Source organism: Leopardus geoffroyi, chromosome A1 (assembly GCF_018350155.1).
Source record: "Leopardus geoffroyi isolate Oge1 chromosome A1, O.geoffroyi_Oge1_pat1.0, whole genome shotgun sequence".
Taxonomy (NCBI): domain Eukaryota; kingdom Metazoa; phylum Chordata; class Mammalia; order Carnivora; family Felidae; genus Leopardus; species Leopardus geoffroyi.
The window spans coordinates 212,102,914-212,116,861 of NC_059326.1; the positions used below are offsets into that span (position 1 = coordinate 212,102,914).

The 13,948-nt window shown below is 45.5% G+C and overlaps 1 protein-coding gene across 1 annotated transcript; it reads right to left on the bottom strand.

The window, feature by feature from the left end:
* Positions 1-774: 774 nt before the first annotated feature.
* Positions 775-3,362, bottom strand: RXFP3 (relaxin family peptide receptor 3). The gene has a single exon (XM_045440770.1). The coding sequence runs from the start codon at positions 3,355-3,357 to the stop codon at positions 1,981-1,983; it is 1,377 nt and encodes a 458-aa protein (XP_045296726.1). The 5' UTR covers positions 3,358-3,362; the 3' UTR covers positions 775-1,980.
* Between the last annotated feature and the right edge of the window lie 10,586 nt (positions 3,363-13,948).

Below are 13,948 nucleotides of genomic sequence, written 5' to 3' on the forward strand. Positions count from 1 at the left end.
AGCTTTCGTTTTTGTGGCAAAGCTGTGAATGCTTAGTAATTACATTGCGTTGTGTTACAGGATGCAGGACGAGGGATGCTAGGGCTGCAGGTGTTCATACTGAGCCTGAAATCTCAGACAATACAAGACATTTCCAACAAAAGTACTAAAAGATTTACAGTTTGAGAGGCTATTTAAGCAGACGTGTTTGTATAATGATTATTTATTGTGAAAGAACCACAACAATAGATGCCCAAGTTGCCAGGTTTGCTTTTTTTTTTAATCCCAAACTAGATCACCCAAAGAGAACAGTAGCACCTCTGTCCAAACTGGCAGTTGGATGGGTAGGCTGATGTTTGATCCCTATTCTCTAAGCAGCCTCAAGAAAGGACTAAATTGCTATGACCAGGACAGAATTGTCTTAAGAAACGTGTCATTCTTCAGAGATGGCCCCATAGACTGCCTGGTGGTTAAGGAAGAATTTGTAATTCACGCTCACCATGCAGAGCATTCCTTAGAATGAATGGAACTTGGCCAAAGAGCCATTTGAAGTCCCACAGTATCCTGTGGAAAGTCTTACTCCCCACCTTGTCTTCTCAATATTATGAGAAAGAGAGAACCCCTCAGCAGAAATTGTGATGATCCCCTCAGAATAGGCTCTCTGTACTCTCTTCCCTTTGGGATAGATTTTACTCGAGTCTTCCATTCCCTTTCCCACCCCACGCCTCCTGTTGAAATCTGGTTCTAGGAGTTTGGTTTCCAGAAGTCTCCCTTACCCCCCCCCCCCCGCTCCCCCATTTCTACAGCATCTCTTAGTTTTCTGTCCTGAGCCTACAGAAGCCCTGGCGGTGCCGACCCTCTACAGGCTGGTCCAGAGCCTCTATCAAACGGGCACCCGGAGTCCCAAAGAGTGAAGGAGGAGAGGCTACAGAAAAGTCCCCACGCCCAGTAGCGTGTCTACTCAGACCTTTTCAAGTTGCTCCAGGGCACAGCTCACCTGCCGCGCGCAGAAAGGAGCACACAGCGTTTCCAGTACCCACGCCGCTCCCCGGGGAACTGGGAAGTCCAGGCTTCCGGCACCTGGCGCCCTCTCTTCCTGCTCCGTTACTAAGGGAGCACGTGAGCTCCCCTTTTCCTTCAGAGGCGAGAGCCTGAAAAGGTCTCAGTTCAGTCCCTCTAATCACAATGCATCCGCTCCCTCCCTCAGGGACGCCACTCCCCAGCGAATCGCTCGCGGCGTTTGCGGGCAAGTGTTTTGTCTCAGGTGACAGCTGAGCACAGAGTCGCGGCCCGACTCCCGCGTACCCACTCCGCCTGTCCACGATGGTAAATGATACAATGGCCTCACGGGAGATGTTTCTCTCGCGGTGCATTTCTTTTGAATGCGGATCAAGACCGTCGCTACTTTCTTCCAACTCCGAAAAAGTTTCTTATTCCCAAACCGGGCTCTCTGCGCAGCCACGCCGCAAGTCAGACGGCGCTGCGGCGGTCTCCCCTGCCAAGGCGCGAAGGAAAGGTTTTGTGGGAGGCTCCCCCAGTTGGACGCGCCGCTAGGACCCTTTCAAGAGCTCCATAAAAGTCGCTGGAATAAATGCGCTCAATTGCCTGCGCACCACTTGGCTGAGCCCCACTTCCTCGCGCCCCAATTTCTTTACATTCCTGAGTCCTTTCTCCGCTTCTGGGCGCCCCTACCCTGCCCAGTGTTGACAGCCTAAGGAGAGGAAGTGGTGTGGGGGGAGAGAAGGGGGACGCGGGCTGGTGGCTTGGCTCTGCGATGCTGAACCGGGCCCCTTTGCCAGCTTCCTCTCTCCACCCTGTCTGGAAGCCTTCCCTCCCCGGAGACAGCCCCCTCGTCTTCTCAGTGGCGGCTCCCTTGCGCCCCTCCCTATCCTCGTCCCTCCTACCTCTCGAGCCGGCGGGCGCCCAGCATCTCCTAATCCGCTCTCCTCTTTCCCCACCCGGAGAAGGCCACATTGCGGTGACTGCGCACCCCGGGCTGAGTCAGTAGGCGGAGCTGCTGGGCAGCAGATCGTAGCGCCCCCCACTGTAGACCACCACGCCAGGCGGGTAGTAGACCAGGTCTGGCTCCGCGGTCGGGTGGAGAGGTGCCAGGGCCTGCAGCCCCTGATCTTCGGGCTCTGGCTTGGTGGTGGCGGTGAAAGGGCGCATGCTGGTGAGAGAGGGCGACGCGATGCGCCACAGCAGACTCTTGAGCGCTTTGCGGAACTCGCGGCGCACGAGGCAGTAGAGGATGGGGTTGAGACAGCTGTTGGAATGAGCCAGGCACACGCTCACCGGGAACGCGTATACCTGGCATAGGAAATACTCTTGGCTGAAGGGCACCGCGTTGAACTTGATGAGGATGCTCCAGGTGGTGAGCGCCTGGTTGGGCAGCCAACACAGGAAGAATGATAGGACCACGATGGTCACTGATTTGGTGACTTTGGACCGTCTCCGGGCGCTGGCTGCGGCCAGGCTGCCCCGGGCAGCCGAGGCTCCTCCTTCGGTCCCTGCCACTCGGCGATCGGAGATGAAGCGCACCAGCAGCAGATAGCACAGGCTGATGATACACAAGGGCAGCACGAAGCCTAGCAGCACCTTCTGCAAGTGGTAGAGGCCCAGCCAGAACTGTCTGTCGCCGCCCAGCAACTTGTCTGGGAAGCGCACCAGGCACAGCTCCTCGCCCATCACCTTGACAGTGGTGGAGAAGATGGCATTGGGCAACGAGGCCAGCGCGGCGGAGGCCCAGATCAATACGCACAGTGCTTTGGCTGAGAAGCAGCAGCTGCCCCCCAGGCTTTTGCCGCAGCAGTCGCACCGGACGTGCCTTCGGGTCCTGTGGCTCTTAAGAGCCGAGGCCACCGAGTGGTAGCGCGCCACGCTCATGGAGGTGAGGAAGAAGACGCTGGCGTACATGTTCATGGACGTCACTATGGATACGATCTTACACATGGCCTTGCCGAAGGGCCATTTGAAGTCCAGAGCGTTTTCCACCGCCCAGAAGGGCAGGGTGAGTACGAATTGAAAGTCTGTCAGCGCCAGGTTGGTGACGAAGAGGTTGATGGAGGACTTGCGCCATCCCTGCTTACTCTTCATCAGGTAGAGCACCAGCAGGTTGCCGGTCAGGCCCAACGCGCAAACCACCCAGTACACCACGCTGATGAGGACCCGCACCCGGGCCTCGGTGTCTGCACTTTCTGTCCCGCCGGTGCCCGGGGGGTGCCCCGGCGCCGCGCCGTCAGGCAGCTCTAGCCCCAGATCCCACCACAAGTCCTGAAGCCGCAGCGACGCGTTGCCGCTGGTGTTGGCCGCCTGCAGAAGGTACGGGATCATACTGAAGAGTTCTGCGAGCTCGTCTCCGCCAGCCGCCTTCTTCATGGTGACTGTCGTGGCTGCAGCGACTACCTGCAAGCACAGGTGCCTCTAGATCATGTTCCAGGAGGACTTCAAGACCTAAGCGAGTCCAACGCACTGGGGGTTCTGTCCCCGCGAGGGCGCAGGGCGTTCGTGGGAGCTTTCAAGGAGGCAGTTGCATGTGGCTCTTGGGTACTGGGTGCCAAAAGCTTCTCTGGCCCGCGGCGGCGTTGGGGCGCGAGAGTCGGTCTCCGCGTCTGTTCTGGAGCGGAGTTCTAGAACCGAGCAGCGCAGCTCCGAAGGCGAGCGGTGGGCGTCCAAGGGTTCTCTGGCTGAGCTCGGACGATCCTTGCTGTACGATCCAGACGTTCCCGCACTGCGTTTGTTGGGCACTAGGCTATACCCACCCTGCCCCTCAGGACCTCTATTGGGGGCCCGCTCCTTCTCTTTCAAATACCTTTGTCGGTTTCCTTTGCTGCTGCAGCTTGGACGAGGCTTCTGCCCTTTGAGAGGAAAAAGAGAGGGGAGTTCCATCTATTTCGCTCTGACTCTCCGGAGGTCTTTCGAAGTTACCCTCCCAGCCTTGCGCCTCCACCTCTCCGCTGTTGTCAGCTCCCAGTGAGTTGCCAGCCGCTGTCACCGGAATTCTACTCGCACCTGCAAAACCTAGGCTGCGGGCTCCCAAGGAGCATGCGTAAACCCCCGCGCGAGTTGAGGGGGCGCTTTCCGAGGTGCTGAACTTCGCCACGCCCGTTTCGGGAAGGAGGAAGCGGTGGGCGGCAGGGAGAGCCCACCAGAAGATTCTCCTTTTCTTCTTCAAAGTTTCAGAAGGAGATGGTTGTAACCCTTTATTTTCCTATGTTTCTGGAGAAAGTCGGCTTTGATTTGCTCTCCCTTCTTCTTGTTTATTCCCAAACATAACTGCAGGTATTAGAATTTTTTTCTTTCTTCTTTACTCTCACTTTATCTTTGAAATGATACCATTCGATGAAAGATGGTTCTAAAAATTCAAGATCTCCTACCCATTTTTATTTTTAAAAGCAACGGTAGTGGCCTCTTTTCATGCCCAGACCCCAAGTCAGATGATGGGCTTTTACTGGATAAACACAAATTCCACGTCCCCTTCTTTAATTATCTAACCACTTTACTCGATGTCTGTGATTGTCACGATTTTCAAAGCTTCTTCATATAGCAGAACTATAGGTTCAAGTGTTGCCCTCTGCCTTTGGTATGTACTAAGAACTGAAGTTAGGCAGAGAGTATACAATTGGGGAGCTGACTTCACAGACACTAGATACCTCCCGTCCAGCTCTCAGCCCAAAGCTCTTTCACAAATTGCTTACTCACATGCATTCTCTTTACCTTGATGGGGATGGAATAGGGGATTCTATGAGGCTGTTTTTGGACCACCAGCCCCTTACTTTCACTACGATTATAATCAAAACTCTTTTTAAAAAAATTTTTTTTTCAACGTTTATTTATTTTTGGGACAGAGAGAGACAGAGCATGAACGGGGGAGGGGCAGAGAGAGAGGGAGACACAGAATCGGAAACAGGCTCCAGGCTCTGAGCGGTCAGCCCCGAGCCTGATGCGGGGCTCGAACTCACGGACCGTGAGATCGTGACCTGGCTGAAGTCGGACGCTTAACCGACTGCGCCACCCAGGCGCCCCATATAATCAAAACTCTTTAGCAGGTGTTTTTCAGACCAATGGAAGTAAATGTTAAGGAATCTTCTAAGTTACTTTGGGCAAGGGGAACCAGTGTAAACCATTTGAATTACTTCTCAAATCGCAGTTTATTTAAATGCCAGCTCAACTGCTCAATGTAAATTATATTTCTTAGGGTGAAATTAAGAAATTTGAAATGTTTTCTGCACTGTCCCCGCCTAAACTGAGACAAAAATATGTTAAGCATAATTGTCCTCTCTTCTGTGGAGTTCACGACTTTACTTACAGAGATGAAGAGGATGTGGCTTTAAAGCAGCAGAGATAGTAAAATAGTTAAAAAAGAAACGTGGTACCCAAACCATATGAAGGGAAACTGAAACAATCTGGCTTCCAAAGCAAGAACCCAGTTCCAAGCAGAGAACATGCTTCCCTATACACTCTGGACTTCTCCAGTTGCCGGCTAGAGGGCGTCAGGGCTTTAGTAAAAAACAAACCAAAACCAACCACCTTGAACAGCTCTAATCTGGAGAAGTTCAGCCCAGCTCTGATTATTGCTCCCAATCCACAAGTTGCCTCTGTGGACACCTCTTATCTCTGTTTTAGTATCCTCATCTTTAAGCTCACTTTTCACTTCATGTTTTACTAATTCTTTCTCCATCAAAATTTTCTCTCCTTTATTTAAAAAAAGAAGTTAAAAAAATATTTCAAGGTGCTATTGAAAAATGAGGAAGCCTATGGCATACTCTGACAATCCTTTGCCTTGTTTTTCACACCTGTATATGGAAGGAATTACAGTTTTTAAATATTCTGAGGATAGATGCTAAGTAGGTGACATCAGAGTCAGGTGGGGAGCTTGCTAAAAATATAAGTTGCAACTCTCCTCCCAGCCCTATGCTGGCCCAGAGATTCTGATTCTCAGTGGATTTGGAAAAGGATCCAAGACTGTACATTTGCTTAAGTTTATTTTCATTTATTTTGAGACAGAGATAGAGAGCAAGTGGGGGAGGGACAGAGAGAGAGAGACGGAGACCAAATCCCAAGCAGGGTCTGAGATGTCAGCACAGAGCCCGATGTGGGGCTTGAATTCATGAACTGTGAGATCATGACTTGAGCTGAAATCAAGAGTTGGACGCTTAACTGACTGAGCCACCCAGGTGCCCCAAGACTCTACAACTTAAATGCATTCTTCCAGATGATACTAATTTTTTTCTAAGTTTGGGAATGTCTTGACTTTTATTTTTTTTCTAACTTTCCAGGTAAAAAAATATTAAGTTCCCAAAAGTAATGAATGTCCAGTGGTGGTTTATCACACCCTAATATTGGAAACAAAGGAAGAGAAAGAGGTCTTGGCAAGTTTCCTTAAAATCACATTTGGGTCCAACAATGACATTTTCTTCATTGTGGGACTGAGAGGGCCATGTGCTCCTGTGGTATGTCAGACATCTCAGACTGAGCCCTCGGGAGAGGCTGTCCCAAGTGCGACTCTCCAAGAATTCAGCCAGAATGTTTCTAAGGCTAGAATATTCATTTCTGAATCTGCTCTCTGAAAATGAACCAGAGATCATGTACAGCAATTTATAGTATCACTTAACTAAGCCTGTGTTATGGAAGCAAAAATCCCTTTTCAAAGAAGTTCTTTTCCAACACTAACTAAAGATATTTTAGACCCATTATCCTAAAAATATGGGCCACATTTTTCTCAGACATCATCTAAAAAATTCAAGGAGAGAAACGTATCAGTGGTGGTCAAGTATCATTTAATTATACAAGGTAATAATCCAAATAATGTAATATATGACAAACAAGTTAGTAAAGGCTAAGATGTGAGTTTGAGGGAGCCTGGTATCACATGGATAGTTTGTTCTGGGCAGACTGTAGCAAGACGGAAGCACTTGAGCTGGATCTAAATGAGAAGACAGGAAATTACAAGAGTCAGGTTAGAGAGAAGATATATAATCTGAACTTCTTGATTCTGGGATTCTACAAAGAAAAGTGGGTTTTCAGATAAAATAGAAAAGAATCTATTCTTTCAAGATTCCTTTGGAATATGTGCAGATAATCTTCACTCTGAATTATTTCTTTTCAGTCTGCAGATAGCACAGAATTTTATTGTACCAAAATTATGAATTGAATTCCTAATATGCACAAAGCAATGTGTTAGGTGTTTGGATATAAAACAACAAAAACAACAATGGTACAATAATAATAATAATAGTAAAAGCAATGATAACCATTCATATTTCACATTTATTTGGAAACTATTATTTTTCTAGGGTTGTTGTAACAAATTATCACAAAATGGGTGGTTTAAAAGAACAAAAATTTATTATCTCAAAATCCTCAACACTAGAAGTCAGAAATCAGGGTGTTGTCAGAGTTGGTTCCTTGGACGTTCTGAGGGAGAAAACATACCATGCCTCTCTCCTAACTTCTGGTGAGTCTATGTTGATTCCTTGGTTTGTAACAGTATCATTGTTATCTCTGTCTTTGTCTTCAGATGGCATTTCTCCTTTCTGTGTGTGTCTTTGTGTCTCTGTCTTTTCTCTATATAAGGACACCAGTCACTGAATTAGTGTCTACTCTAATCCTATATGACTTCATCCTAATCTGCAAAAATTATATATTTACATTTCCAAACAGGGTCACATTCACAGGTACCAGGAACTAGGACCTGAACATATCTTTTTAGGGGACACAATTATACCCACTACAGGTAACAACTGTGTCCACTGTGCAAAGGTTTTTATCTGCATTATCTCACCTAATACTCACAAGTGAGGTTAATACTACTATCATCCCAGATCTGATTTCCAGCCTTTTATCCCCAGAACTCTAGAGTTGCATATCCAACTGTTACTTGATGCTTCAACATGGTTGCCGATTTCCTTCAGATTTTGCAATCTTAGTAAATGGCATTACTATTCACATAACCATTCAAACTAAAAACCCAAGAGTAGGGGCACCTGGGTGGCTCAGTCGGTTAAGTGTCCGACTGCAGCTCAGGTCATGATCTCACAGTCCGTGAGTTCGAGCCCTGCATCAGGCTCTGTGCTGACAGCTTGGAGCCTGGAGCCTGCTTCAGATTCTGTGTCTCCCTGTCTTTCTGCCGCTCCCCTGCTCATGCTCTGTCTCTCTGTGTCTCAAAAATAAAAATAAAAACATTAAAAAAAAACCCAAGAGTAATTCTTTACCTCTCATTTTCCCTTACACTTAATTGAACTCAATGTAGCAGGTCTTGGTAGCATGTTCTCAAGAACAAAAACAAAAACAAAACCCCCAAATTCCTGAATCCACCTACTTCTTTCTATTTTTCAATTTCTCTCTGTGTTAGGTATCTCTTACTGAATAATAATTTATGTTAAAACTTTATGGCTTAAAATAACAGTCTGTGTAGTTCAGGAACCCAGGCGCGGCATAGTATCATTGGCTCAAGGTCTAGCATGAGGTTGCAGTCAAGCTATCAGTTGGGGTTGTGGTCTTATTTAATTAATTTAGCAGTAGAGAGGGGAATTTGCCTTTAAGTTCATTCACAAGGTTGTTGGCAGACCTTGATCTTTCACTCTGTGAGATGCTCCACAATATAGCAGCCGGGTTCTGGCAGGGTAATGGGGGGGGGGGGGGCGCAGGGAGAGGAATCGGCATGAAATCTATATGGTGTTTTTATAATCTAGTAAAAGAAGTGGCACTCCTATCACTTCTGCCACATCACCTTCTTTAGAGGCCAGTCAATAAGTCCAGTCCACACTCAGGGAGAGGGGAGTTATACAGGAATATGATTAGTAGGCGGCAGAGATCATTGGGACTATCTTGAAAGCTGACTACCACAATAGGGCACGTTGTCACAATACCCAGCAGGAAATAGGAGTTGAAGACCTACTCAAGTGAGTAGATATCTTAACAGCGACACAGTCGGCTGGGACAATAAAGATTGAAGTTAAAGCCTAGTAAAATGGAAGGGAATATTAAGTAAACAGTCCAGGCTTTCAGTCCAAACCCCCAAAGAGGCACATCCTAAGGGTAAGTTCTACACTCTATTCTCAACAACCAGAAAACACACACTTCCTTCAAATACACATAGAACATTCACCAAAATAGACCACATGCTGGGCCAAACTCAAGTTTCAACACATTTCAAAGGATTGAAATCATACAGACCATGTATTTTAAGCACAGCAGAATTAAACTAGAAATCAACAAAAGAATGATTACTAGAAGTCCTCAAAGGTTTCACAATTAGGTCACATATTTTAAACAACCCTGATTAAAGACGAACTAAAATATAAAATGTTATAAAAAAAAGTATAAAATAGTTTAAAGTAAATCATAGTAAAATATGGCATCAAATTCTGTGGGATGTAATCAAAACAGTGCTTAGATGGAAATTTATAGCTGTAAGTGCATATTTTTAAAAAGAAAGGTTAAACATCTAGCTTCAAACTCAAAATACTAGAGGACGATAAATACTTTCACTCCAAAGAAAGAAGAAGTATGGGAATAGTAAAGATAAGAGCAGAAATATGCAGACAGCCTCTGCTATATCAGGGATTAACCTTCTAGTTGTTGGCTCATACAGAGGTGGGTGGAGGAGGTCCCAAGAGAAGAGCAGAGCAGCCCAAGGTGGGGTTGCTCAGGGGGCTTTCAGAATATTCACAAAGAAGAATATTATTTCTGAGGGCAAAGAGAGGAATGAGTAGTCTAATACTAAGACCAGAATCTGTTTCCCAACTCCAGGTGGGAATTAAGAGAGGAAGCCAACTCTTTAATAGAGAGGTGTGTCCATGGGTCTCAAAGCAGGTTATTCCTAGAACATTCCCCACTAAGTCTCCCAGCCATCCACCCTCACATCAAATATTTATTCATCCTTTTTATCTTTGAGGGAAATGCAGTAATAAATAAAACATAGCCCTTGTGCCCACAGTTTATAATCAAGTGGAAAGTCAATTATAAGGAATCATGAGATTCATTAACTTGACTCTCACTGCACGAAATTCAGGTTGGCTGCCTGCTTTCTAACTCAACATTGATAACATCAGTTCTTTTTCTGAGTCTTTCACAGGGTTCTCTCTGCCTTACATACGAACTCATGCATTCAATAAACATATCCTGTGTACTCCATTTTCTCACACTGGGTTTCAAAGACTCCATAATTTTATCCATATACATATCAGTCCTCTCACCTTCAAAAGATGAATCATAACACCTTAATCTGACCACAGCCACTGCTTTACTGCAGGAAGCAGTGGCTGAATCAATAGAGCCCTTTGCTCTTGGAGGCCTCTCAGGAGACTTGGTGTAGATTTAATAGGACAGCAAAAAATCAACTAATAGTGTGAGTCGGTGTTATCTGCTATACTCAGAGAGGCTAGGAAGCAACAGAGGAGGACTTCTTGTTGCCAAGGAGGCAATCCTGGCAGGCAACATTTGGAGAGTGTGGCCAAGGTAGACAAAGGTGCTTGCAGAGGCATTTAGCACCTGGCCAGCTGCCCCCTGGGCTTCGTGAAAGGGTCTCCGAGAGCACAGAGTCTGGCTTTCTATGCTCTGAAGATTCAAAGTGCCACAGATATTCATCTTGTGGCTGTAGAGATAAACTACATCTCTGTCTGGCAGTGTGGGCAAGCTATGTTAAAAGTGCAAAACCATGAAAAAATAAAATAAAAAAATAAAAGTGCAAAACCATGAAGAGAAGCTTTATCTTTATCCAGGGTTAACTTCAAAGCTGGTTTTTTGTTATTTTCATGTATATCCTTAAGAGCCACTTTATCATGAGGAGAAGCATATACGAGTTGTTGAAATGAAATTGTTGGAGGACTTAGGGGCCTTGCTTCATAAGTTTCAAGGAAAGATCTTTAACAGGAATTGGTGGTATGCATGCATCTGCCTGAGCTTAGGCTGGGTGTCGGTTACCAAGTTTTATCTCCATCGCTTTTCCAATGGTCAACAGATAAGTTAGTGACAAGGTAAGTGGATGGACCCACGGTGGTAGATCCATACAATGGGACTCTATGCAGAAATAAAAAGGAGAAGAGTACTGGGACATAAAATATCCAAATAATTACACTGAGTTAAAGAAGGCAGACAAAAATTAGTTCATACTGTATGAATCCCTTTATGTGTAATTCAAGAAATTGCTAATGAGTCTCCAGAGACAGCAGGAGAGTTGGGGGGAGGTCATACAAGTAGGGACAGGAGGAGGGGACTGCAAAGGGACGGGGGAATCTTCTAGTTTGACACACACACACTAGCACACATGCACATGTGCACACACATATATGTCAAAACTTATTGTGGTGATGGTGTCACAGGTGTGTATATCCATGCAAATGCATAAAATTGTACACTTTAAACATATGCAGTTTATTGTATGCCAATTGTACCTCAATAAAGCAAAAGAAAGGGTATTATTATGGTATATCCTTATTGCCACCTGAGCAAAATCTCATTTACTCACTTCAAAGTTTCTTTGGGGCATGGCTGATCTGCTCTCAATGACCCCAGGAGGATACCAGAAAGCAGTGATGAATATCGGGGCTGTGGCCCTGACAGGAGCCTGGCAGAAGCCCTGACACTCAGCTGCTCTCCTGCTTCTCTGAGAAGAATGCCAGCCCAGGCTATTCATGGGCTTGTGTTGAGCTCCGTGGGTTAGGAGAATTTTCAAAGTGCAGTAAACTAGGATTGTGAACATTCCTTGGTATTTTCATACCTTCCTGACACCACTTTCCATGAAAGAAGTTCTGATCTGGCCAGATTCCAAAGACCTTGGTTGAGCTGCGTTTATTAGTGGATGGAGTTATTGTTTGTTAACCAAACTCTATCGTTGGTCTTTCTCTTCCATTTTTTTCTTTTGTGCAGCTGAGTATGCAAAGCCTGGACTCTTCTCTTGTCCTTACCTCAGTTTGAGCTAATGAATAACAATGCCTCCTTGAAAATGTTTTTCACTTGATTTTGCAAATACCACACTCTCCATTCTCATTTTGTTGCCTAGTCTTCGGTTTCCTGTGCTGATTTTTCTTTATTTCCCGGAACGCTAAATATTGGAGCACTCTCAATGTCTTAGCCTGTTTTGACTGATATGACAAAAATACCATAGACTGGGTGGCTTGTAAACAACAGAAATTCATTTCTTACAATTTTGGAGGCTGGGAAGTCCAAGATCAAGGCACTGGCAGAGTCAGTGTCTGGTGAGAGCCTGCTTTCTGCTTCACAGATGGCTATTTTCATGCTGTGTCTTCACATGGTGGAAGGGGTGAAAGAGCTCTCTGGAGCCTCTTTTATAAGGGCACAAATCCCATTCATGAGGCTTCCACTCTCATGGACTAATCACCTTCCAAAGACCCCACCTTCCTATGCCATCACATTGGGGTTTAGGATTTCAACATATGGTGTGTGTGTGTGTGTGTGTGTGTGTGTGTGTGTGTGTGTGTGTCTGTCTGTCTGGGGGGAAGACACAGATATTTAGTCTACAATACCCGGAGTACAAGCTTCACATTTGTTTTCTTCTCTGCTACATTCTCATAATAGATACTTTCATTCCATTCAAGGCTGTCAATATCATCCAAATACCTATGATGACTTCTGAATGCATAACGTCATCCTGAACCTCTCTCTGAACTCAAGACTAGTATATCCATTAGCCTATTTGCCTTTTCTTTTCAGATATCTAAGAGATATCTAAACATGTTTCAAACTGAACTTTTGATTTCCCCCACCCCCACCAATTCTATTCTACCTTCCATCTTCCCCATCTCAATTATTGGCAACTGTAAACCTTGAAACGCTCCTTGAGTTCTTTTTTTTTCCTTACACCACACATCCAATTTATTAGAAAGTCTTGTTTTTACTTGCAAAATAAATCCAGAATCTGATAGATTTTCACCATGTCTTTTGCTACCACATGATGTAACCCATCATTATCTGATACCTGAGTTAATTCAGTGGCTTCCTAACTGCTCTCTACGCTCCTCCCTTTCCCTCTCTACAGCAGCCCAGGACACCCTATAAATCCTCAGTCATTTCGTGTCACTTCTGTATCCTGTATTCAACTCCCCACCCACCATGGCTTCTTTACTTGCTCAGGGTAAAATCCAAAGTCTTCCCTGTGGTCTCTAAGGGCCTTGTGACCTTCCCTCCCCCTCTCCATCATCACTCCCCCCTTGTCCACACACTTGACAAACATTTTGCTTCTTCTTGAGCTCTTTAAGCATATTCCTATTTATTCCCAATAAGGTCTTTCCCCAATAGGGTCTTTCCTATTACCGTCTCCTTGGACTGGAATGCTCTTCTTCCAGATACTTATTTTGTCCAGATTCTTAATTCCTTCCTTAAAATTATCTTAGTGGAGGCCACTCTTGACCCTCTTATATAAAAGAGGAACCCACTCCTCTCAATACTTCAGTCCTCCTTAGCCTGTTTTTGTTCCCACCGCTCTTACCACTGCCTTACATATTATATATTTACTTGTTTGTTCTCTTTCCCCCTGGCTCAAGCCAGGGCATATGAAAACATGAGGAAAGATTCTCTATTTTATTCATTGTTATACCCCCAATGCCTAGACACAGAAGCAGTCAACAAATATTTGTTGAATGAACACACGGAGTATTCTCTTTTTGCTAACACAGTAGCGCTCAAATATTCCCTGATACATCCCATCCCTAATTTCTTCCTTTTCTTGGGAACAATGGGCACACCATTCTTTAATTCAGATTTAATTTTTAAGGCAGAATGACAGAAAGGGACTGGTGCCCACGTGGACTAACACAGGACCAATCTGATAATGGTACCTCTGAAGTTGCCAACATGGTTACTCAGAGACCACCATGCATGGGCACCTAGTTGTCTACTCACTTCTCATTATTAGGCTTCTCTAATTTCCTATCCGATAGCATCTTTCTTCATCAAGTGTTAAATTATTTTACAGAATAACAACAAATTGTTACATTTATGTTTTTTT